Raw genomic sequence first — 25676 nt, forward strand, 5'->3', positions numbered from 1 at the left:
AAAGCACAGGTTTTCAATGGGATTAAGGTTGAAGTATGTGCTGGTGAAAAAGCAGATGTGGTAAATTACATATACAGTTGTGCTCAAAGGTTTGCATATCCTTGGAGAATTGGTAATCTATAAACCATTTGTAAAGAAGACATGTTTTGCCTGCTCACTGATGTTTTTTATTTCTTATGGGATACACATTCAGCTGTAGGTCATAACAGAATGGCACAATCATGAAACAAAACATGGCAACAAAGAATTTTTTTTACTAACCCCTGTTCAAAAGTCAGCATACCCTTAGTTCTTAATACTGTGTATTGCCCCCTTTAGCATCAATGACAGCGTGCAGTCTTTTGTTTATAGTTGTTATAGTTGTTGTTTATGAGGCCCAGAATTCTTGCAGGTGGTATAGCTGCCCATGCCATGCCTCCAGGTGATGCACAGTCTTTGGTCGTCTTGCATAAACCGCTCGTTTGAGATCTCCCCAGAGTGGCTCGATGATATTAAGGTCAGGAGACTGATGGCCACTCCAGAACCTTCACCTTTTTCAGCTGTAACCACTGGAGGGTCAACTTGGCCTTGTGCTTAGGGTCATTGTCATGCTGGAAAGTCCAAGAGCATCCCATGCTCAGCTTTCATGCAGAAGAATGCAAATTGTCTGCCAGTATTTTCTGATAACATGCTGCATTCATCTTGCCATCGATTTTCATATGATTCCCTGTGCCTTTAGAGCTCACACACCCCTAAAACATTAGTGAGCCACCACCATGCTTCACAGTGGGGATGGTATTCTGTTGTTGCCATGTTTTTTGTAGCATTGGCACAGTAAAGGCTTCTTTCTGGCAACTCGACCATGCAGCTCATTTTCGTTCAAGTATCGTTGTATTGTGCTCTTTGAAACAGCCACAACCTATTTTTCCAGAGCAGCTTGTATTTCTCCTGAGGTTACCTGTGGGTTCTTCGTATCCCAAACAATTCTTCTGGCAGTTTTGGCTGAAATCTTTCTTGGTCTACCTGACCTTGGCCTGGTATCAACCGATCCCCAAATGTTCCACTTCTTAATAAGTGATTGAACAGTACTGACTGGCATTTGAAAGGCTTTAGATTTCTTTTTATATCCTTTTCCATCTTTATAAAGTTCCATTACCTTATTATGCAGGTCTTTAGACAGTTTTTTTTCTGCTCCCCATGGCTCAGTATCTAGCCTGCTCAGTGCATCCACATTAGAGCTAAGAAACTCATTGACTATTTATACACAGACACTAATTGCACTTTAAAAAGGCACACGTGTGGCATACAAACCTATAATTGCCATTTTCACCTGTGTGTGTCACCTTGTGTGTCTTTAACAGGCCAAACATTCAAGGGTATGTAAACTTTTGATCTGGGCCATTTGGTTGATTTCTGTTATCATTATGATTTAAAAAGGAGCCAAAACAACTATGTGATAATAAATGGCTTCATATGATCACCATCTTTAAATAAAAGACTGTTTTTTGCATGATCAGTCATATTTTCAAAATCAATGCCAAAATGTCACAATTTCTGCCAGGGTATGCAAACTTATAAGCACAACTGTAAGTAACAGATGAACCTTTTAGTAGCAAGCCTGTAAAATATTCTCCCATAGTCCAGGATAAACAGAATGGTAATTCTTCACAAGGGTATGCCTGTTATTCGAGATGTAATGCAATGTGAGACTTTATTCCCTAAACTGTGCACAACATTTGCACTAGGCAGAAAATGTGTTGCCCTTTTAGTGCAGACTAAAAAGGCTGACATGGGCCCATGCTAGGACAGAATACAGCATGTCAGAATATCCTCATCATGCCCCAGTTACTGCAGTGTTAAATGAAGCCACTGCCAAGCTTTGGGTTGGGTTTTCTACAAGGCCCTACAGTGTAGTCTGAATGGTGCATGTCTCAGATCCCTGGTGAACCAGGATGCCTTGTGAAAGTTGTGACAACTGCAGTCTGCCTCATTACTGTTCTGCAGCTACACCACCTTCCAAACACACTGTCTGTCTGTCAGGATTGCTCCTGAGCTGAGGTCACGATCAAAGAAGGACCGAACGGTGTCCTAAGCAGCAGAAACGTAGCCTGGTGCCAGATCTGTTTATGCTGCCTTTCCAACTAGTATGGTATTATTGTCACACCAACTGGTCCTAATAGTTGGCAAAACAGCACAAAGAGATCTGGGTCCAGGCTGTCTGAAAATGTCCATCTCTGTGCACCGTGCTCTGAAAGAAAATAATCAAGAAAGTAAGGAAAACAGGCCAAATCAAAATCATTGACAGAGCATTTTACACAACTACCAACTAATTTCTAGTTAAGTGAAGTAATATATGAACCAATCACTTCTCACAATGCAGAAGATAAATTGACACATTTGTGGGAGGGTCTTGTAGTTAGGTTGGGCCTAGAGCAGGCAAAGTCTCAGAGAAGGCATTGGAGGATATCTGACGTGGGCTCAAATTGTATGAATGTTCTTATAATTTTTAACATTTGACCTGGAGGGCCAGGTGGACCGGGTGTAAACTTTCTTAGCAGTTCAATTGGTTTCTGAAACTCCTGACTAGACTAAGCTACGCTACAAAGCAGAGTCAGTGTGGCATTAAGGAAGACACATGCGGCATACGCTTGAAAATGCAGAGAGAGCTACTGAACTGTGCTGTAAAGCAAACAGGGAAAAAAATCTATGTACCAACAAGCTAGCTTAAGCAGTATAATCCTGCAATATATTTGCTGCTCTTCACCTCTAAGATCAGAGCCTAGATCAACTAAGCCAACATCAATCATCTTTACGACACCTATCTCCTGTTCAACTTGACTTTCCTACCCTCTTCGATCTATCACATCTTCTTGACTCCAAACGTACACACAGCCAACAGTTCATTTTAGGAACAGATGGCATGGGTCACTATGCATACCGCATCGGTCAGCTCTGCACAGTATTTATTTGCAAACATTCTAGTCCCAAGCCTGGATGGTCTGTTGGCCGCGGCCATGCCATGAGAGAGAAAACCGGCAGTTTTCCACAGGGGCTGGGGAGGGATTCTTGGCCAGCAGCCAGGCCTTCCTCTGCTGATGAACTTTTCACATTGACCTCGTGTTCGTGGCCGACCCTCTCACACGAGAGTGAGTGTGAGTAAACAGATGCTGTTCCAGCTCTCTTAGAGTCCCTCAGTACAGCCACTCGCTGCATGTTCAATTATAAAAGGACTAACACAAACACACCTTCCAGATTTAGGGAGTTTACGGTAATTCTCAATTGGAATCCTTAAAGGAGACCAGTGTTCTCGCCGCTCTCAGCTGTTAGAACGGAATGTTCAAAGCAGGGAATGGCCATGCATGCTTCACATACGTTATATAATCTGAAATCAGTTACAGAACAGAGTCCAAGAAAGCTATTTAGTCTTTCTTAGTTATTAGAGTTTGGGAAAGGTCACCTGAACTTCTGTAATTCCGTGCTTGAGGAACACAGAGGTAAGCATTGTGTCTATTGCCCATGCAGATCCATAGCTGTCAGTCCTCTGCTGCCAAGACTAGAGACAGCTAAAACGATGTTGATTTAGAGGCAGGAAAACCCCACATTCTGCTCTGTGTAGAAGAACACAATGTGATCTGAAATAGGTTCATTCTGTACAATTAAAATACTCTGGAAAAACAGACAGCATAATGTCTGGCATGACGCTCGTATTATCTGCAGAAGTGTTTCATAAGCAAAGCAATATTTCTATTTAGCTCCTCAACAGATTTCTCCACCAGTTTATTTATTCTAAGACACAACATGTAATAAATGCATTATGTATTTTTAAGTAAACTGTCCTCAACAAATCATCTGTTTGACCCACAATTCCGTGTCATCCATACTTTCGTCACTTCCCTTTTGAACTATTACAGCACTCCCTGTTCAGTGGTGTCTTCACCTACCTACCTAAAAGATTTCAACTGTTCCAGAAATCTGTGGCCAGCATCGTCACCCGCATTAAACAACTGAACACGTGTCACAAATCAGTGGACCTCATCAGCGGACAGCAGAATACTGAAGAACACTGAAGATGCTTCGGCACACCTACAAAGCCCTTCATAACCTTGCAACCCACCTTCCCCACTGACCTTTGCTTCCTCTCTCCTGGTGCACCCCCCCAACACACACACACAGACACACACACACACACGTACACACATTCTGTCTCTCCCTCATGGGTGCCCAGACTTCCAGCTGCTTGGCACCCAGGCTCTGGAATGTACTCCCTGCACACATACAGTACAACACACAGACTCAGTCACCTCATTTATAAACCTAATAAGGAAAAAAAATGCATTTCATGGCTGCCTGTGACCTATAACCTCTCCCTGATCCTAACATCTAACCTATTCTAAAGCAAATGAAATACCCTAAAATGACTTCATGTAATGGTGCTGCAAGTGGCTAACATACAAGGGCAGAATACAAACAATCCTAACAAGAGGCTAACATACCAGAGCAGAATACATATAATCCGAAAAAGTGGCTAACATACCAGAGCAGAATACATACAATCCTAACAAGTGGCTAACATACCAGGGCAGAATACATACAATCCTAACAAGTGGCTAACATACCAGGGCAGAATACAAACGATCCTAACAAGTGGCTAACATACCAGGGCAGAATACATACAATCCTAACAAGTGGCTAACATACCAGAGCAGAATACATACAATCCTAACAAGTGGCTAACATACCAGGGCAGAATACATACAATCCTAACAAGTGGCTAACATACCAGAGCAGAATACATACAATCCTAACAAGTGGATAACATACCAGAGCAGAATACATACAATCCTAACAAGTGGCTAACATACCTGGGCAGAATACATACTATCCTAACAAGTGGCTAACATACCAGGACAGAATACATACAATCCACACTGACTGTGTGGAGAACATACTGGATGATAGGAAATTATCGGTGGCACAGCCAGAAGAGGACTGGTCACCCCTCTGAGCCTGGGTCCTCTCTAGGTTTCTTCCTAAAATTCGGCCTTCTTAGGGAGTTTTTCCTAGCCACTGAAATTCAACACTACTGATGTTTGCTCCTTGGGGTTTAAGGCCGGGTGTTTCTGTAAAAGCACTTTGTGACAACTGCTGTTGTAAAAAGGGCTTTATGAATACATTTGAATTGAATTGAGTCTATAAAATATATATGAATCTACCATTGATGTACACACAGTATCACTGTAGTCTATATGCATAGTTTTCAGCACAGAAAAGTTTTGCAATTTAGTTAAAAGTTTGAACTGGGCTTGATGTGGAGAGCAAAGTGCTATTAGTCTCTGAAAAACAAAGTGCCGGTTGCTATAGGGGATGGTTTGGTGCGTTACATGGTTCTGGTCTCACGGTACAGTTCATCCCTGTTTCGGTTTTAAAAGTGAATAAGTTATAAACAACAACAAAGTATGACCTCCAAAGGATGTGTTTATTTTAACACTGTAGTACTGAAAAAAAAAGCATTATATTGCACTTAACAGTAAAAAGTAAACAACATATCTATAACTTACAAATAGTCTTAATCATGTCGACAAACCTTTCATCATTTTCTGTCTACTGGAAAACCAAAGTATTGCCACACATGAGATTTAAATACGGGTGATGCATCCTCAATTTCAATTTCAAAGTTGGACGCCATCAACACAACTAGCAATGGTTCATTTTTTATTTCATGGTTCGTTTTTAGCCGCACGGTGCATTTCATGGAATGTTGGAACCACAACATTTTCTACCACGGTATTTCATCCCATCCCTAGTTGCTATGGGCCACAGTATGAGGACATGTACTGTTCAGGTTACAGGATTCTTTGGGTCATGATTGACCTGCACTGTCCGCTGGCCCTCCGTCTAGCAGATATGTTCTGGAACAGTGGATGACTGGGGTGGGGGTGGTTAGCAATAACCTGCCAACACAGCCACCCATGCATTACACATTACAATGGAAGATATTATATAGAAACACGGGCTATAAAAAGTAATATAATAACATCAGCGTACTAGTGTACCTGCTGACCCTCCTGCTGGGGGACCTGGGGCACCACTGCCACTCAGTTGGAAGTACTGTCAGATCATGCAAGTTAACTGTGGACACCATCGTAGCCGTATAGGGGGGATGAGGGGGCAGCAGAACCCCCAGTTGGGGGAGGCCCTCCTGGTGAGCAGGTAAAGCCACTGTTGGTGTGTTTTGACTGCCCTGCAGCATCTGGTAGACCAATGGTTAGAGCTGCTGCTGGGCAGCTCGTTTTTTATTCAATCTAAGCAAGTTGGGTGAGTTAGCCAAATTATGAAAAATATCTCTTTAAACTATGATACCAAGCATTTGACACATTTATTTTCTTTTGGCAGAGATTCTGGCAAACCATCCGGCGCCTCAGGAGAGGGAAACAGTGCCCTACCAACGCTGTTTACAGTAGAGGTGGGCAGCTGTTGACCTCAACTGAGGATGTCGTCGGGCGGTGGAAGGAGTACTTCGAGGATCTCCTCAATCCCGCTGACACGTCTTCCATTGAGGAAGCAGAGGATGAAGGCTCAGAGGTGGACTCGTCCATCACCCGGGCTGAAGTCACAGAGGTGGTCAAGAAACTCCTCGGTGGCAAGGCACCGGGGGTGGATGAGATCCGCCCTGAGTACCTCAAGTCTCTGGATGTTGTGGGGCTGTCTTGGTTGACACGCCTGTGCAACATCGCGTGGCGGTCGGGGACAGTGCCTCTGGGATGGCAGACCGGGGTGGTGGTCCCTCTTTTTAAGAAGGGGGACCGGAGGGTGTGTTCCAACTATAGGGGGATCACACTTCTCAGCCTCCCCGGGAAAGTCTATGCCAGGGTTCTGGAGAGGAGAATACGGCCGATAGTAGAACCTCGGATTCAGGAGGAACAGTGTGGTTTTCGCCCGGGCCGTGGAACACTGGACCAGCTCTATACCCTCTACGGGGTGTTGGAGGGTTCATGGGAGTTTGCCCAACCAATCCACATGTGTTTTGTGGATTTGGAGAAAGCATTCGACTGTGTCCCTCGCGGCATCTTGTGGAGGGTGCTTGGGGAATATGGGGTCCTGGGTCCTTTGCTAAGGGCTGTCAGGTCCCTGTACAACCGAAGCAGGAGCTTGGTCCGCATTGCCGGCAGTAAGTCAGACTTGTTCCCAGTGCATGTTGGACTCCGGCAGGGCTGCCCTTTGTCACCGGTTCTGTTCGTAATTTTTATGGACAGAATTTCTAGGCGCAGCCAGGGGCCGGAGGGTGTCAGGTTTGGGGACCACACAATTTCGTCTCTGCTCTTTGCAGATGATGTTGTCGTGTTGGCCCCTTCTAACCAGGACCTTCAGCATGCACTGGGACGGTTTGCAGCCGAGTGTGAAGCGGTGGGGATGAAAATCAGTACCTCCAAATCCGAGGCCATGGTCCTCAGTCGGAAAAGGGTGGCTTGCCCACTTCAGGTTGGTGGAGAGTGCCTGCCTCAAGTGGAGGAGTTTAAGTATCTAGGGGTCTTGTTCACGAGTGAGGGAAGGATGGAACGGGAGATTGACAGACGGATCGGTGCAGCTTCTGCAGTAATGCAGTCGATGTATCGGTCTGTCGTGGTGAAGAAAGAGCTGAGCCGCAAGGCGAAGCTCTCGATTTACCAGTCAATCTACGTTCCTACTCTCACCTATGGTCATGAGCTTTGGGTCATGACCGAAAGGACAAGATCCCGGATACAGGCGGCCGAAATGAGCTTTCTCCGCAGGGTGGCCGGGCGATCCCTTAGAGATAGGGTGAGAAGCTCGGTCACCCGGGAGGAGCTCAGAGTAGAGCCGCTGCTCCTCCACATCGAGAGGGGTCAGCTGAGGTGGCTTGGGCATCTTTTTCGGATGCCTCCGGAACGCCTTCCTGGGAAGGTGTTCCGGTCCCGTCCCACCGGGAAGAGACCCCGGGGAAGACCTAGGACACGCTGGAGGGACTATGTCTCCCGGCTGGCCTGGGAACGCCTCGGTGTCCCCCCGGAAGAGCTAGAGGAAGTGTCTGGGGAGAGGGAAGTCTGGGCATCCCTGCTTAGACTGCTGCCCCCGCGACCCGGCCCCGGATAAGCGGAAGAAGATGGATGGATGGATGGATTTTCTTTTGGCCTGTTAAATTTGTGACTTAGACTTTGTGCACAAGCTTTTGCTAAACATGAAAAAGTGCCATTTACTATTCAAAAACTGCAGCTTGTGGGAGGAATACATTTCCTTGCATGAATCAGTCCATTTTGTGCAGTATTACTAAATGTTACTCTACGCTTAGACAACTCATAACAGTAGGAGTTATATAGTATTTTATTGTCAACCTTGAAATGCTTTATTATAAAGCCAATGTTTTTTTTTATCATTATTTGGATTTTATGATCTTACATGCAATGTAAGTAAATGGAAATTCTATAGGATGTTCCTGAATGACATTACAGTTAACCAGAATATAACATTTATTATTATTATTATTATTATTATCATGTGTGTGTTTAACAGCCAGGCTTTGTGAGTAGCCAGGTAAAGTACAAAGACTTACCATAAGTACAAAGACTTATCATAATCCTAAGTAATGTTGATAGTCAAAGAGTCTGCATGCATGTGTGTGTGTGTGTGTGTGAGTGAGTGCACATGTTGGCTAGATAATCATTTAAATTAAAGCCATATTGATTTGAGGCAAATCATAGTTATGAAAATGTCTTAAAGGTCAACATTCAATGTTTCGGTACTATGATAATGTTTTAGCACCCATGATGGAGTAGAGAGTCTGTACAGGAAACTAAAAAAGATTATATTTACTATAGATACACTAAATACATAATATTTAATATACAAACCCGATTCCAAAATAGTTGGGACATTGTACAAATTGTAAATAAAAAAGGAATGGAATAATTTACAAATCTCATAAACTTATATTTAATTCACAATAGAATATAGATAACATATTGAATGTTGAAAGTGAAACAATTTGTAATATCATGCCAAATATTGGCTCATTTTGGATTTCATGAGAGCTACACATTCCAAAAAAGGGAAAGGTAGCAATAAGAGGACGGAAAAGTTAAATGTACAGATAGGGAACAGCTGGAGGACCAATTTGCAACTTATTATGTCAATTGGCAACATGATTGGGTATAAAAAGAGCCTCTCAGAGTGGCAGTGTCTCTCAGAAGTCAAGATCGGCAGAGGATCACCAATTCCCCGAATGCTGCAGCGAAAAATAGTGGAGCAATATCAGAAAGGAGTTTCTCAGAGAAAAATTGCAAAGAGTTTGAAGTTATCATCTTCTACAGTGCATAATATCATCCAAAGATTCAGAGAATCTGGAACAATCTCTGTGCGTAAGGGTCAAGGCCGGAAAACCATACTGGATGCCCGTGATCTTCAGGCCCTCAGACGGCACTGCAACACATACAGGAATGATACTGTAATGGAAATCACAACATGTGCTCAGGAATACTTCCAGAAAACATTGTCGGTGGACACAATCCACCGTGCCATTCGCCTTGCCGGCTAAAACTCTATAGGTTAAAAAAGAAGCCGTATCTAACAGGATCCAGAAGCGCAGGCATTTTCTCTGGGCCAAGGATCATTTAAAATGGACTGTGGCAAAGTGGAAAAGTGTTCTTTGGTCAGACAAATCAAAGTTTGAAGTTCATTTTGGAAAACTGGGACGCCATGTCATCCGGACTAAAGAGTACAAGGACAACCCAAGTTGTTATCAGCGCTCAGTTCAGAAGCCTGCATCTTGGATGGTATGGGGTTGCATGAGTGCGTGTGGCATGGGCAGCCTACACATCTGGAAAGGCACCATCAATGCTGACAGTTATATCCAAGTTCTAGAACAACATATGCTCCCATCCAGACGTCGTCTCTTTCAGGGAAGACCTTGCATTTTCCAACATGACAATGCCAGACCACATACTGCATCAATTACAATGTGGCTGCATAGAAGAAGGATCCGAGTACTGAAATGGCCAGCCTGCAGTCCAGATCTTTCACACATAGAAAACATTTGGCACATCATAAAGAGGAAGGTGCGACAAAGAAGACCTAAGACAGTTTAGCAACTAGAAGGCTGTATTAGACAAGAATGGGACAACATTCCTATTCATAAACTTGAGCAACTTGTCTCCTCAGTCCCCAGACGTTTGCAGTCTGTTATAAAAAGAAGAGGGGATGCCACACAGTGGTAAACATGGCCTTGTCCCAACTTTTTTGAGATGTGTTGATGCCATGAAATTTAAAATCAACTTATTTTCCCCTTAAAGTGATACATTTTCTCAGTTTAAACATGTGATGTGTCATCTATGTTGTATTCTGAATAAAATATTGAAATTTGAAACTTCCACATCATGGCATTCTGTTTTTATTCACAATTGTAAAGTGTCCCAACTTTTTTGGAATCGGGTTTGTAAATACATTAGATATTTCACTGAGTAAAGCTGATAAAACAATAAGAAACATAGACTGTTTTTGAGGTCGGCTTCCTGTGGAAGCTAAATCCATAAAGGTATAATGAATGAGCGGAATCATGTCATGAGTGGAATCATATAGAGACTAATCACATAATGACTGGAATCATATAGTGCACAGGTGTCAAACCGGTTCCACGGAGGGCCGAGTGTCTGCAGGTTTTTGCTCTCTCCTTGTACTTGATTGGTTAATTAGGTCACTGATTGGTTAGTTTCTACCCTCACCTGGTTGTGTAGGTATGAACTAGGAACCAATTTATAGGAAAAACCAAAAACCTGCAGACACTCGGCCCTCGGTGGAACCGGTTTGACACCCCTGATATAGTGAGTGGAATCATAGTGAATGGAATAATTAAGTGAGTTGGATCAGCTTGTCAATTGTGCCCTCTACTGGTACATCAATAGAACAACCGACACAACTCCACAGTCTTATACAGGTGCACCTCAAAACATTTTAATATCATGGAAATGTTTTCCCCATAATTCAAATCAAAAAGTGACACCTTCATATATTCTAGATTCATTACACATAAAGTTAAACATTTTAAGCCTTTTTTGTTTCAATCTTGATGACTACGACTTACAGCTCATGGAAATCAAAAATCCAGTAACTCAAAATATTAGAATAAAAAATGTATAATACAGAAACGTTGACCTGTGAAGAGCTCTAATCAGCTAATTAACTCAAAACACACTCAAAAAAGATGTCCTAAGTGTGTTAATATCTGCACTCAATACTTGGTCTTGGCTCCATTTGCATGAATGACTGCATCAATGCGGCGTGGCATGGAGCCAATAAGCCTGTGGCACTGCTGAGGTGTTATGGAAGCCCAAGTAGCTTTGAAAGCGGCCTTCAGCTTGTCTGTGATGTTGGGTCTGGTGTATCTCATTTTCCTCTTGACAATACCCCAAAGATTATCTATGGGGTTCAGGTCAGGTGAGTTGGCTGGCCAGTCAAGCACAGTAAAACCATGGGCAGCAAACCAGTTACCAGTCATTTTGGCACTGTGGGCAGGTGCCAAGTCTTGCTGGAAAAGGAAATACGCATCTCCAAAAAGCTTGTCAGCAGATGGAAGCATGAAGTGCTCTAAAATCTCCTGGTAGATGACTGAATTGACTCTTGACTTGATAAAACACAATGGACCAACACCAGCAGATGACATGGCACCCCAAATCATCACTGACGGTGGAAACTTGGATTCTGTGACTCTCCACTCTTCATCGAGACTTCATCCAAAGAGAGGACTTTGGACCAATGAGCAACCGTCCAGTTCTCTTTCTCCATCGCCCAGCTAAGAAGCTTCTGACGTTGTCTCTGGTTCAGGAGTGGCTTGACACTAGGAATGTGCATAGTGGGTCTTGATGCACTGACTCCAGCCTCAGTCCACTCCTTGTGAAGCTCCCCCAAGTTCTTGAATTGGCTTTGCTTGACAATCCTCTCAAGGTTGCGGTCATCCCTGTGGCTTGTGCACCTTTTCCTACCACACTTTTCCCTTCCAGTCAAATTTCCATGAATATGCTTTGATACAGCACTCTGCAAACAGCCAGCCCTTTCAGCAATGACCTTCTGTCACTAGAAACAAAAAAGCCTTGAAATGTTTCACTTTATGTGTAATGAATATAGAATATATGTTTATTTTTATTTTTTATTTGAATTAAAAAAAGAACTTTTCCACATTATTCAAATTTTTTGAGATGCACCTGTATATAGTGGAAGCACATTTTATAGTTTAAGACTATAGAGATAGAAAGTGTTCTCTTTGTATCCATGCCATTATTGCATCTGTTACAATATGGGCATCTCAATGTTAAAGTAGTCAATTTCTGTATAAATTATTGGCTGATTCTTCCTTATGACCTGGTTAAAACCTGTTGAGCCGGCAGGAAATGACATGGTGAGAGTCATCACGAGTGAATGGCCAATTACCAACAGGGTCATCAGAAGGGATCAGCCAATGAAGTTGGAAGTCCCACTCTACTGACAACAATAAAAAGCTATTGAAAAGAATTGATCTCAAAACATAGTGCCTTTCTCCTGAATTCAATAGATCTAAATTTTCAGAAATGTCAATATTAAAAGAAAATAATACAAGATGCAAATCCTACATTTTGATTTATTTCGGAGGAAGGTTATTAGTACTTACATTGGAGAACTTTGCATTATTTTGAATAGCATTATCATCAAGCGCATCCATGTCCATAGATGACTGTTCTTCAGTCTGAAATTGAATGTACAGCTAACATGCAATACAGCAGAATACAGCTACCACACAATTATGACATGCAGTTAATTCATGCAGTTATTTGAAAATGGCATTACAACAGAGCTAAATGTCCAAATAATTTCTACCAGGACAGTAAAAACTATGAATGTTTTTTTCAATGAAAAGCCATATGCTGAGCATGAGATAAGAGAGCTTTTGTACGTAGCAGACACTGGTAATATCCAGACACTGGTGTAACAAATAACTGACAGTATAAGTCACAGTTTAAAGAGAACTTGATCTTCAAAAACACACAGTTATAGCTTATACATGCTGGCATTAATTTCTATGTGCTATTAAGGGGTTATTTCTCATGAAATGTCAATGTATTCAAACAATGCTTACTCAGTTGTGACATTCTATGGATTTATTTGGTGAAAAAAACAACAAAATCCTAATTGTTTTTTTCTGTGGATTTGGTGATGATCACATTGTCAGCCTAGTCAATAAGCTCCTGTGTCACATTTCTCGTAAGCTTACCTTTGATTTTCTTCGGCTAAACTTAAAGAATCCCAGTAGGCCTTTTTTGTCAGCCTCACTGACAGCTGATGTGTTGGGATGGATGGATTCTATAGACCAAGAGAAAATTATTAATAAAGGGCAATCCCACTGAGCACATTGGTTTTCATGCATGCTGTTCATTCATTAATCCAGTTAGTGGTAAAATACACCAAGAGGATAAAGGCAGGCAGTCTTTAGAACATTATTATCAAGTAATGAAACTAATGTTATAACAGGTTGCCTCCTCAGCCACACAAACACCCACACATTTGTTTTTCTATCTATGTTCCCTAAACATTTTACTGGGACAATGGGGGTAGTGGGACACCCACACGTTTATATGGGTACTGGGACAATAGGGGTAGTGGGACAATAAGGGTAGTGGGACAATAGGGGTAGTGGGACAATAAGGGTAGTGGGACAATAGGGGTAGTGGGACACCCACACGTTTATAGGGGTACTGGGACAATTGGGGTAGTCGGACAATAGGGGTACTAGGACTATAGGGTTACTGGGACAATAGGGGTACTGGGACAATAAGGGTACTGGGACAATAGGGGTACTGGGACAATAGGGGTACTGGGACAATAGGGGTACTGGGACACCCACACGTTTATAGGGGTACTGGGACAATTGGGGTAGTCGGACAATAGGGGTACTAGGACTATAGGGGTAGTGGGACAATAGGGGTACTAGGACAATTTGGTACTGGGACAATAGGGGTACAGGGACAATAGGGGTACTAGGACTACAGTGACATGCATTTTTCTGGATTTTTTGGTTGTTATTCTATCACTGTTCAAATAAACCTACCATTAAAAGTATAGACTGTCCATTTCTTTGTCAGTGGCCAAATGTACAAAATCAGCAGGGGATCAAATACTTTTTTCCCCTCACTGTATAGGGGTATTGGGTCAATAGGGGTAACAGGACACTAGGGGAACTGGGCTTATCACCCGGGGTACCTGAAAACACCCATGACACAATAGACAGGTGAAATGAACATGAGGGTGTACATGAGTGGTGTTCTGAGCTGAAAAAACATTGGTGGTACTGTAACTGAAAAGGGTTGGAAACCACTGAACTACTCAATACAACCAAGCTTAAAAAAAAACAAGTTTCCACTGTAGATGGCACTATAACTACACTACTAAAAAAAGGCAACATATCTCAAGTATTTTTCAAGCTCTAAGCAGAAAGGTAATGCACAAGAACAGGAAAATAACCAGAAATGCATCTTACATTTGATGTGGGCTAAAACAAGCAAACAAAACAAGCAAGCATGTTTTTTGATGAGGAATTGGATGGCTACGCAGCGTTAATGAGAAACCACAAGTCACTCGTAAGCTACATCTTCTCGCTACTGCATTATGTTAGATGGAAACAGTTAGCAGCATACAGACACAATAATACCTGAGTAATTTAGAGCGGGTGCAGAAGCCATTTTATGTCGAAGAACTGAAAACAATCATAGGATTACAACATTTAGGACCTCTGAATAGTTTTAACAATCAGTGATCTAATAACAAACCATTTCTCTAGGTCAGAGTTGAAAGACACAGAATAAATCCAGGAAGGCATTTGCTTATCAAGAATTACTAAATCAAATCTGTTTAAAGGAACATTCACAATGTATCCTGACTGTACACCCTTACAACATGAAGCACCACAGACAGAATTCCTCCTAATCATTACAGGCCCGGAAAACTTCGATTGTTAGCGGCATTAAGACAGTAAATGTAACTTCCATTCAAAACATCAGCTGTATATGCTGATTATACACAATAAGGGTGCAAAAGGCATGACAGATAAAAGCCCCTTTTGACAACAGTGAGAACTCAAATGAAATATGTTTAATAATAAGAGAGAGAACAGTAAGAAAAATAGCCTGGAACAGTGAGCCTGATCCCAGATATTTTTGTTTCATTGTCAGCACCTTGAAACGTCAAACTATCTAATTTGGGACCAGGCTAACATCCTTTAGGTATCACGTGAGGGGGGTGGAGTAGGATGGCCCCAGATCCAATTGTTTTGGCAAATCCTTTTATCATTCGCTTGCCAAGGACCAGATAATGACCACAGGACACAGCACAAACAAGTCTAGAAGAATAGATAGAGGTGGATGGACATGGGGTATAGGATGTTCATTTACCAAGTGACTGGTCCTGCACGTAGAGCTCTCTGATGCACAGCTCGCTCAAAGACTTATCCAGCTCCAGTTCATGGTTGCTGACATTGTCCTTCAGCAGCAGGACGTGGTCTGGATCAAACTCACACTTTTCACAGATGGCCGGGACCAGGCTCTGCAGGGGCACTAGTGGACTCACTCTCAGCAGTGCCTTCTGGCTCCTGTTGTAGTTCACCACTAGACGCACGGTTTTCTTTACAAAGAGAGAGGAAAGACAACTGACTTCAGTGTGTTTTAAAGAGTGACTATAAGCAATGAATGTTTGACCTTGAGCTTGTCTGCAACAGTGCCACTCATTTGGCTCTACCGGACAGGCTCAATTAAAAGCTCAATGTACTCAAAATGTCTCAGTTCAGAAAATAAATGGGACTTGAAAGTAAAGATCTAAGCAGTATATATAAGAAAATATGAAAATGGAGACAGAAATAGCCAAAGAGAGGGGGAAACACATAGCCCCTGAAAAGAAGAATATTTTTTGTACATATTTGAAGATGGATATTTGAGATATATTCAGGCTACATTCATTGCCAAAGGTAACCCAATATATTCACACCCATTTTTTAAACTTTTATCCAATAAAAACAGAATGCAACTTCACAGAAATGCAATTTCCACAAGCGGACATAGGTAGTACACCCCTAGCTTTAATGTTACATAAAATTGCTAAAATTACACCAAAAAATCTTTAGATAGTAACTTGGTTTGGACATCACCATATTATGATCAAAATACATATCCAAAGACCTCAGAAGAAAGACTAATTATAACTGTGAGTCTGGGAGTGGTTACAAAGCCTTTTCCAAGCAATCCTAAGTATATATATTCACTGCTTGACAGATTATCTACAAATCAGGAAAAGTGTAGACCAGTGGCAATCCACATAGGACAGGTCATGCTAACCAATTTAGACTAAGAGTTGACTGAAAGATGCTCACAGAAGTCTCTATGGATATCAAGTGATCCACAATAAGAGTCGTCTGTCAGCAAGAGACTGCACGAACTTGGGCAACATGAGAGTTCAGGAAGGAAAAAGCCTCTGCTCTCAAAAGAACATCAAAACATGGCTAATGTTTGCCAGACAACACAACATAGTTGTTTGGCTGCCTTGCCAGATGCAATGTTTGGCGAAAACTACAGACTGACTTTAAAGAGCAGAACCTCATACCCACTGTAGAGCATGGAGGCGGTGGCATTATGGTTTGGGGCTACTTTGCTGCGTCAGGAACTGGCAAACTTGCCTTTGATTGAGATAACCATTCATTCATATTGTACCGGAGAATTCTTAAGGAGAATGAGAGACCAGATGAAGCTGAAACAAACATGCATCTTTAAACAGGACAATGATCCAAAAAACACATGGGAAGCTTGAACAGAGTGGCTGAAAAAGATTAAATGGAGTAACGGAGTGGCCAAGTAAAAGCCCAGATCTCAATCGTATAGAAATGCTGTGGTGGGATGTGCATGCAAGAAAGCTGTCAAACAAGACGCAAACTACAATACTGGAAAGAAGAGTGGGCAAATAAAAGATGTAAGGGACAAATAGACAGTTTGCAAGAGAAAAGGATATTAAGTTATTTAAGCCAAAGTCAACATCAGGTATTGAAGCTGAAGGTGTACTTATTTTTTCTGCACCATGAAATTGCATTTCTGTTTATTTTAAAATCACAAATGGTTAGTTTGGTGTGATTTGTTAAATTCTCGGTCTAAATACATCCAAATTAATACAAGAAAAGACAAGGGGTTTCCAAGGGTGTACTTACTTTTCACATGCCTGTATATATTAAAATAAATATATATACTGTATATATTTTGATATACTGTATATATGTATATTTAATACACTGCCGATTTTGCAGGTTTTCCTACTTACAAAGCATGCAGAGGTCTGTAATTTTGAACATAGGTACACTTCAACTGTGAGAGACGGCATCTAAAACAACAATCCAGAAAATCTCATTGTATGATTTTTAAATAATTAATTTGCATTTTATTTTATATTCATTTATTTGATCACCTCCCAACCAGTAAGAATTCAGTTTCTCACAGACCTGTTAGTTTTCTTTAAGAAGCCCTCCTGTTCTCCACTCATTACCTGTATTAACTGCACCTGTTTGAACTCGTTACCAGTATAAAAGAAACCTGTCCACACACTCAATCAAACAGACTCCAACCTCTCCACAATGGACAAGACCAGAGAGCTGTGTAAGGACATCAGGGCAAAAATTGTAGAACTGCACAAGGCTGGGATGGGCAACAGGACAATAGGCAAGCAGCTTGGTGAGAAGGCAACTGTTGGCGCAATTATTAGAAAATGGACAACGACCTGAATCACAGAGCCAGGGCAACTAAGGAGTGGCTCCGTAAGAAGCATCTCAAGGTCCTGGAGTGGCCTAGCCAGTCTCCAGACCTGAACCCAATAGAAAATCTTTAGAGGGAGCAGCAAGTCCGTATTGCCCAGCGACAGCCCCGAAACCTGAAGGATCTGGAGAAGGTCTGTATGGAGGAGTGGGCCAAAATCCCTGCTGCAGTGTGTGCCAACCTGGTCAAGAACTACAGGAAACATATGATCTCTGTAATTGCAAACAAAGGTTTCTGTACCAAATATTAAGTTCTGCTTTTCTGATGTATCAAATACTTATGTCATACAATAAAATGCAAATTAATTACTTAAAAATCATACAATGTGATTTTCTGGATTTTTGTTTTAGATTCCGTCACTCACAGTTAAAGAGTACCTATGATTAAAATTACAGACTTCTACATGCTTTGTATGTAAGAAAACCTTCAAAATCGGCAGTGTATCAAATACTTGTTCTCCCCACTGTGTCTATGTGTATATATATATATATATATATATATATATATATATATATATATATATATATATATATACACACAGTATACACAGTGGATATAAAAGTTCTAAACACCCTTGTTAAAATGCCAGGTTTTTGTGATTTAAAATAATGAGACAAAGATAAATCATGTCAGAACTGTTTCCACCATTAATGTGACCTATAATGTGAACAATTCAATTGAAAAACAAACTGAAATCTTCGAAGGTGAAAAATAAAAAATAAAAACCTTACAATAACCTGGTTGCATAAGTGTGCACACCATCTTATAACTGGGGAAGTGGCTGTGTTCAGAATTAACCAATCACATTCAAACTTCAAAGAAGTCATTACACACCTGCCTTCATTTAAAGTGACTCTGATCACAACTAAAGTTCAGCTGTTCTAGCAGGATTTTCCTGGCAAAAGCCTTGGTCCGCAGAGAGCTTCCAAAGCATCAGAGGGATCTCATTGTTGAAAGATATCAGTCAGGAGAAGGGTACAAAATAATTTCCAAAGCATTAGATATACCATGGAACACAGTGAAGACAGTCATCATCAAGTGGAGAAAATATGGCACAACAGAGACATTACCAAGAACTGGACATCCCTCCAAAATTGAAGAAAAGACGAGAAGAAAACTGGTCAGGGAGGCTACCAAGAGGCCTACAGCAACATTAAAGGAACTGCAGGAATTTCTGGCAAGTACTGGCTGTGTGCTACACGTGACAACAATATCCCGTATTTGATGGGCTATGGGGTAGGGTGGCAAGACGGAAGCCTTTTCTTACAATGAAAAACATCCAAGCCTGGCTGAAGTTTGCAATTACAAACATCAAGTCCCCCAAAAGCAGGTGGGAAAATGTGTTATGGTCTGATGAAACCAAGGTTGAACGTCAGAAGAAGATTAACGTTTTGGAATGGCCCAGCCAGAGAGTGCTGTAATAAAATCAAAAGGTGCTTCAACAAAGTATTACTTGAAGGGTGTGCACACTTATGCAACCAGGTTATTGTGAGGTTTTTTTTCCCCTCAAAGATTTCAGTTTGTTTTTCAATTGGTTTGTTCACGTTATAGGTCACATTAAAGTGACATTTATTTTTGTCTCATTCTTTTACATCACGAGAACATGGCATTGTGTGTAGACTTTTTATATCCACTGTATCTGTATATATGTATACATATATGTATATATATATATAAACACACACACATACTGTATATAATATATACACACACACTGAAAATATTATGACCACCTCCCGCCTGCCTTCAAAGCAGAGCCAACCCACCAAGACATGGACTGTGCCAAGACATGGACCCTGAAGGGGTCCTGTGGTATCTGGCACCAAGTCTTGCTGTTTCACCCCACAAGCCTTGCCGTTTCAGAGATGCTCTGACCCAGTTGTCTGGCCATAACAATTTGGCCCTTCAAAGGGTCAAAGTCACTCAGGTCTCTTGCCCGTTCCTCCTGCACCCAACATATTGACTATGATGAATTATTGTTCGCTCAATATACCCAGATCTTGACATATGCACTTCTAATTGAAAGCAAAGAGTTGAATATAATAGCGGTAATTTAGAAATGTTTTTTGCAGTAGCTGTTTTTCTCTTGTTATTTCAGTCCCTGACATTAACTTGATTAGTCATGCCAGCTAATAATTTCAAGATTGGTCTTTGTCTAGCTATTTAAACTTGTAGTAACCATGAATGAATGCAACTGAATTCAACCAGGGTTTCAGGGAACGTGCACAGGGAGCTCTGACAGTACCTACCCCTGAAATGTTCTGTTTGCTAAAAATCGAGATATTTCACTCAGTGTGATATACAGTTAATGTGAGCAAACAAGCATTGAATAATGTATGGAATTGCACCTTCGTCAGTACCATAATATATCCTTCAGTTTGTACAACTTTTTCACATTAAAATAATTAGAGTGGAAAATGGGGGAAGGGGAGATTAGTAAAAAAAAGAAATCAATATTACGCTTCAAAAATAAACATAGGAGGTCTGCACAAATAGTTTGTTGCAAGGTGCTTTGCCACAGAAACCAAATCCTGTCTAGGGTCCCCAAAAAGGCTTGGGCTGACCCTGCTGGGACTGGATGGTAAGACAACCCCCTGACATTGAGGTAACTGTGGCTGGAAGCTGAGTCAGTCACTGACAGAGAGGGCCTGTATGTGGGCAGCAAATGCTAAGTCAGTCCCAGGGTGTTTGGTGTACTCATGGAGAGGGATCATAACAGCACCAGCAGCTCTAAGAGGGTTGAGGCGTTTTGTTGTAAAGAACATTATAAACCAGATACTTGGATGATTGGCTGGTACCTGTGGTATATTAGACTGTATTTAATGGGTAAAATATCACAAAACGTTTTACTAATCCAATTGCACTGGTAATCAGTTTATTAAAGCAATATAGAGAATAGCGTGGGAGGAAAATCTGTGTTATTCATAATAAATACTCAACCCTCTTAGTACTGCTGCCACTGAGCTTATGATAATAATCATATACACTACATGGAAGTTTTTTGTGTGTGGTTCTATCATAAAGAAAATGACATATCAAAATATTAAGTCTTACAATGCATTAGAACCACATCGAAATGCATTATACCTGTTGGATTTGTGTTATCCACAGTTCCAATGACTAAAACTCATAGTAATTAATTTCAAAATATGGCAATCAGCCACAGGCGAGTTTACAGAAACAGGGAGAGAGAAAGCAGGGCGAGCAAGGCCAGAGAGCCCTGAGAGTAGAGCAGAAATAATGCATGGTAACTAAAGGTAAGGCATTCATGAAAAATGCACACACTAGGTAGATAGGAGACCGGGTGACACTCGAGACAGAGACAGAGAAGACACTCACATGGCCAACAGTAAAAAGTCCTCTGGTTTAGAGAGTGGCTCTACAACCCCTGCTGCCTACCTTAGCATGAGCCCTTACGGGTTTTAGTGGCCTTTGCTGCTGCAGTGACTCAGTGTCAAAAGGTAAGAAAGGCAATCACACGGTTACATAGAGAATCATCTCCTAATTTCCAGGTGATAAATGTTAGGTTCAATGCATGCAGAAAACTCACTATCGTATCTCCACAACCTGTAAATCATCCCTGTATACGACACCAACAGCCAAAGTCCCTGAACAGAACAAACTCTAATTATGTAATAAAGTGGGACATTATTAAGACTAAACAGAGGTTAACTATTGATCAACAAGTCACAATTAACACAGCTCTGTCCTATACTAAAAATCCCCATACATTTCTATACATGCAATTAAAAACCCAGAACCCAGGCAAAAATCTAGATCCAGACCAGGCCACTAGACACTCACCTCTGGCACTTTAGGCTGTGGTTTCCGTACCACTTTCTCCTCCAAAACCTTCTCTCTGATGCTCACCGCGGCAACGTCCAGGGTCCCCAGCAGGGTGTTGGGCTTGAAGGCTAGGGGCAGGGCCTCGCTGGACAGCAGCTCTAGCGTGTGATAGGCCGGGTTCAGGTGGTACTGGCTGCACAGGTCCACCAACAGGTCCATGAGCGCTTTGCTGCAGAGGGTGAAGAAAGCAGCCAGTCTTAGACAGGAAGCCAGGTATAGTTAGACTTGTCAGAGGGGAGCGGGACAGAGTGGACTGTGGTAAGTCCCAAATGGATACAGACTTCCTACCGTAGACGGAGCACTACTCTGAACGGGACTCCTATGGGACCTGGTCAAAAACAGTGCGCTTGTGATAGAGAGGGTATGGTTAGGGAGGTGAGCACAGTGACAGATAGGGTTTCCTCCATTAGCTTCAACAGGAAGACCTGTAATTAAGCTGGGTGATGCAGACGCAGACACACATGCTGATTGGCTTTCAGAATGATAGGCCTTTGCAAGTAGATAGTGGGAGACTGATTTAATTATTTCAACCCAGTTAAAAGTGGAATCAAAGCATATTTTTAAAATGTGTCCATGTGCCTAAACCTTGTGCACTTTTTGAGTGACAGACTGTCAAAGTGGGAGAGCAACCGTTGTAAGAAAGAGTCACAAGGACACTCCGCACTCACTGTAGTATACCAAAGCACACAGCAAATATATACAATTTTAGAAGTATGTGATACATTTAGGTCAAGTGGTCACATTTCACCTTTAAATTCTGTGAATTCTGACAAGCAAAAATGTTTACATTTAGGCCTACAAGCCAGAACTTTAAAAACCCACATGGGTGTAAGAAAAGTGATGACAACATGAATATACCAGCCGCTTTTTAAGAACATCAGGTCTGACAAACAAAAACAACACCTTCTACCATTCATTGTTTGAAGTGTACTTGACACCTATAACTTCAGTTCTTAAGAAATCCTGTATTGTAAAAATACAACTCAAGCAGGTGTTATGATTCCAATTGTGGAGTGCGAGTGTTTACAGTATTAAAAAGATCAGGGTCAGGCAAAATTCCTGGTAGAAAACAGTCTGGGGTAGATAACAGGAAATCAGATTCTGGTTCCAGTACAGGCAGGGAATAGGCTCAAAACGTAGTCCGGGATGTCAGGGTATCAGATCAGCTGAAAGTACAGGTAGCGAACATGCAAGAATGTAATCAGTGAGTTCGGACAAATAAATTGATACTTGGAAAGGTTGTATAAATTGCTTAACTGATAACAGGCTAGAAATGTCATAAAAATGCAAACAATACCTCACAAAGACAGGGTGCAAAGACCTGAACTAAATAGTGTGTGCTGATGTCATACAGGTGGGTGTGAGCAGGTGATCAGAATTCAGAATTCAGTTAACAGGGTGTAAAGAAATCTGTCCTATCCCTGAGCAAGACAGTTAAATCGAACTGCTTCCAGGTCATTGCTGTAAATAACAATCTGTTGTTACTGTATGTACCTGGTTACAATTACAGTAAACTAATGAACTATATAATGTGGCGCAAACGCATCTCCACCCCATGAATCCCCATGAAAACCGGAAAATGCTGGTAGCTTCTCAAACCTTCTGGAGGCAGCCAGCTGGTCCAGCCTCATACCTACACACCTGCCCCATCTTGGGACCCCATCACAGCAGGCATTTGAGGGCACCCAGACAGCAGTTCGGGACAGAGGCTGAGTAAGGATGCCAGCAGAAAAGATGCAGAGAGGATTTCTGAATGGCGGAGGAAGGAAGGCGCCGCCAAAATAATGACCACGAGCACCACCCAAAGCCCTACCTGGAGGCTTCTCCAGTGACCAAGCCGTCTGCCCATAAAAGGGGTTTGGTTTTAGAGTTTGATTTCTCCCTCACCTCTTCCCCTCACCCTTTTTGGTTTAGTTAATAAAACGCCCTCCAGGCATCCTCAGTGTCAATGGTGCAATAGCAAATAACAATGTTTTATTACTACTGCAACTGACTTGGGTGAACATAGGTTTTGACAAGGCATGGAACACATTGATCTGTACTTCACCCTCAATTCACTAACATAGTGAAAACATCAGGGACTTCTTTTCATTACAGTACGACAGTTTTTGCCAAACCCCTTTCCACCATAAATGAGCGGGTGTTGTCTGACTGCTTCCTGCAGCTGGGAATCATTTATGACACATAGGAGAAGCCACTTGTCCTTGTCAATGATTAAACAAACAAAATGGTTTTCTGATAAACCAAATGACCTAAAATAAACATTACAAAGAGTAAGAGAGATGACATCCCAGACAGATTGGGGACCAGCCTACCACTGTCATGTTACCACTGTCTCACTAAAGATACTGTTAAAAGCTCTCCAGCGTGAGAGCCAAAGGAGTGAATTGTCTTCACTTGCCACTCATTTCCAGTATTAACAGAGGCCGCGGTGCTGCTTTCTGCATAAGCGGACTGTGGCCAGGATGGCCTGGCTTTGAATCACCCACCGATCTGGCAGAAAGACAAAGATACTCATTAAGGCCAGAGATGCACTGGCAGGTCAAATTCTCATAACACACAGACACGCACACATACAAGCCCAAACATACACATACAAAACCACACAAACAGGTACAGTACATTTGGGCCAGTCAGGGAACCAATTAGGGAATAACAGGCTTTAGAAAAGCATTTTCATGACCCAGAAAACAGAACTGCAAAATGTTGAACAATTTTACCAACCTATTTCTGAACACAAATGTTGAGCTAGGTAGCTGAATGGTGGCTATAGTTAGCTTGTAAGATGACACAGACAATAGTGTTAGTCAAAGTATTCCCATTACTTAGTCTAAGAGTGTTACTTAGTAGAATTAGTCGAAGAGTGTTTGCTCTCTACCGGAAATAATGATGCACAGGCTGGAATCAGCCGAGGGCTTTCTGTTTTACGTAATGTAAGTACGTCATTTTGTAACATATAATTTTTTAAAGTTGTAAGTAACTTTTAAAAATTGTAGGGTTGATGGGTCAGTGTGTACATGGGCATTTGTGACGAGTGTGTGTGTGTGTTACTCTGCTCTCACCTGCCAGACACTGTGCTGCTGGTCTGGTAGCCTTGGGGCAGAGTGATCTGCAGTTCCACGCTAGTCTTGATCATGTTTTCCCTGGAGTCCATCACCATGCTGCCCATACTGCCCTGCAGGGAGCCCCCCCCGCCTGGCACTGTGTTACGGAGGAAACTCCTGGGGGCCGGCTCGGGAGCAGGGGGCGGAGGAGGGGCTCGGGACTTCATTCTCTTCCTGAGGGACAGACACAGGTGAGGGACAGACACAGGTGAGGGACAGACACAGGTGAGGGACAGACACAGGTGAGGGACAGACACAGGTGAGGGACAGGTGTACAGTTAGCAGTGTATGGTTAAGGGGGCTTTTATCATCACATATTTCAGAAAAAAATTGTCCTTTGCCGATTGGCCTAATAGTATCAAAACTGTTTTGTTTTATCAACAAAAAAGCTGTTCATTGGTCATGCAGATTCAAAGGGAGGAATAGAATAGACAACTTTGTCCTGCGCAATTATTTCTAGCTGCCATAGGTACAAGGAACCATGCCCAATCGAATTGACTGGCAATGACTTTGTGTCTTTTAAAGAGATTACATAAGTACGTCTGTCTCTAGATATGTATTGGTTTATTGTTTGTTTTGGGTGACAGTGGTCTATGTTGACACATATGGTCCAGTCAAATCCCCAAAGATTTTCCTTTTAATGTCTTAGTTCATGTTATATAATAATATAATAAGATTTTTATAACCATTTTATAACCATGTTATTCCCCTGGTTTGTATTTTCTGCTTGTATTTTCTGCTGTGCAAATAAAGTAATAAATAAATCAATGTCTTAATGCAAATAATTGAATCAGGATAAAGATATGTAATCACCTTCAAAACACACATGGCTAAAGATAACTAATAACAAGCATGCATTGCTATTCATCCAAATTCATGTCTGTTACATCACAAAGTGTTTTTTAATTGTCTGTCATTACACAATGTTTCA

At 41.8% G+C, this 25676-nt stretch overlaps 1 protein-coding gene across 6 annotated transcripts in view; it reads right to left on the reverse strand.

The window, feature by feature from the left end:
- cobl (cordon-bleu WH2 repeat protein) overlaps nucleotides 1-25676 on the reverse strand; it is a 73322-nt gene that overhangs the window by 29809 nt on the left and 17837 nt on the right. For 4 of the 6 annotated variants that reach the window (XM_020041284.3, XM_029115688.2, XM_034288845.1 and 1 more), the window contains 6 exons: nucleotides 24704-24919; nucleotides 21600-21810; nucleotides 15402-15630; nucleotides 14663-14707; nucleotides 13229-13317; nucleotides 12629-12703 (listed from right to left, as the gene is read on the reverse strand). In XM_020041284.3, coding sequence (XP_019896843.3) covers nucleotides 12629-12703; nucleotides 13229-13317; nucleotides 14663-14707; nucleotides 15402-15630; nucleotides 21600-21810; nucleotides 24704-24919 — 865 coding nt within the window. The remainder of the gene's footprint in view (nucleotides 1-12628; nucleotides 12704-13228; nucleotides 13318-14662; nucleotides 14708-15401; nucleotides 15631-21599; nucleotides 21811-24703; nucleotides 24920-25676) is intronic. The other 2 variants (XM_029115686.2, XM_029115689.2) reach the window with 2 other exon arrangements.

Source organism: Esox lucius, chromosome 20 (genome assembly GCF_011004845.1).
Source record: "Esox lucius isolate fEsoLuc1 chromosome 20, fEsoLuc1.pri, whole genome shotgun sequence".
NCBI classification, from domain to species: Eukaryota; Metazoa; Chordata; class Actinopteri; order Esociformes; family Esocidae; genus Esox; species Esox lucius.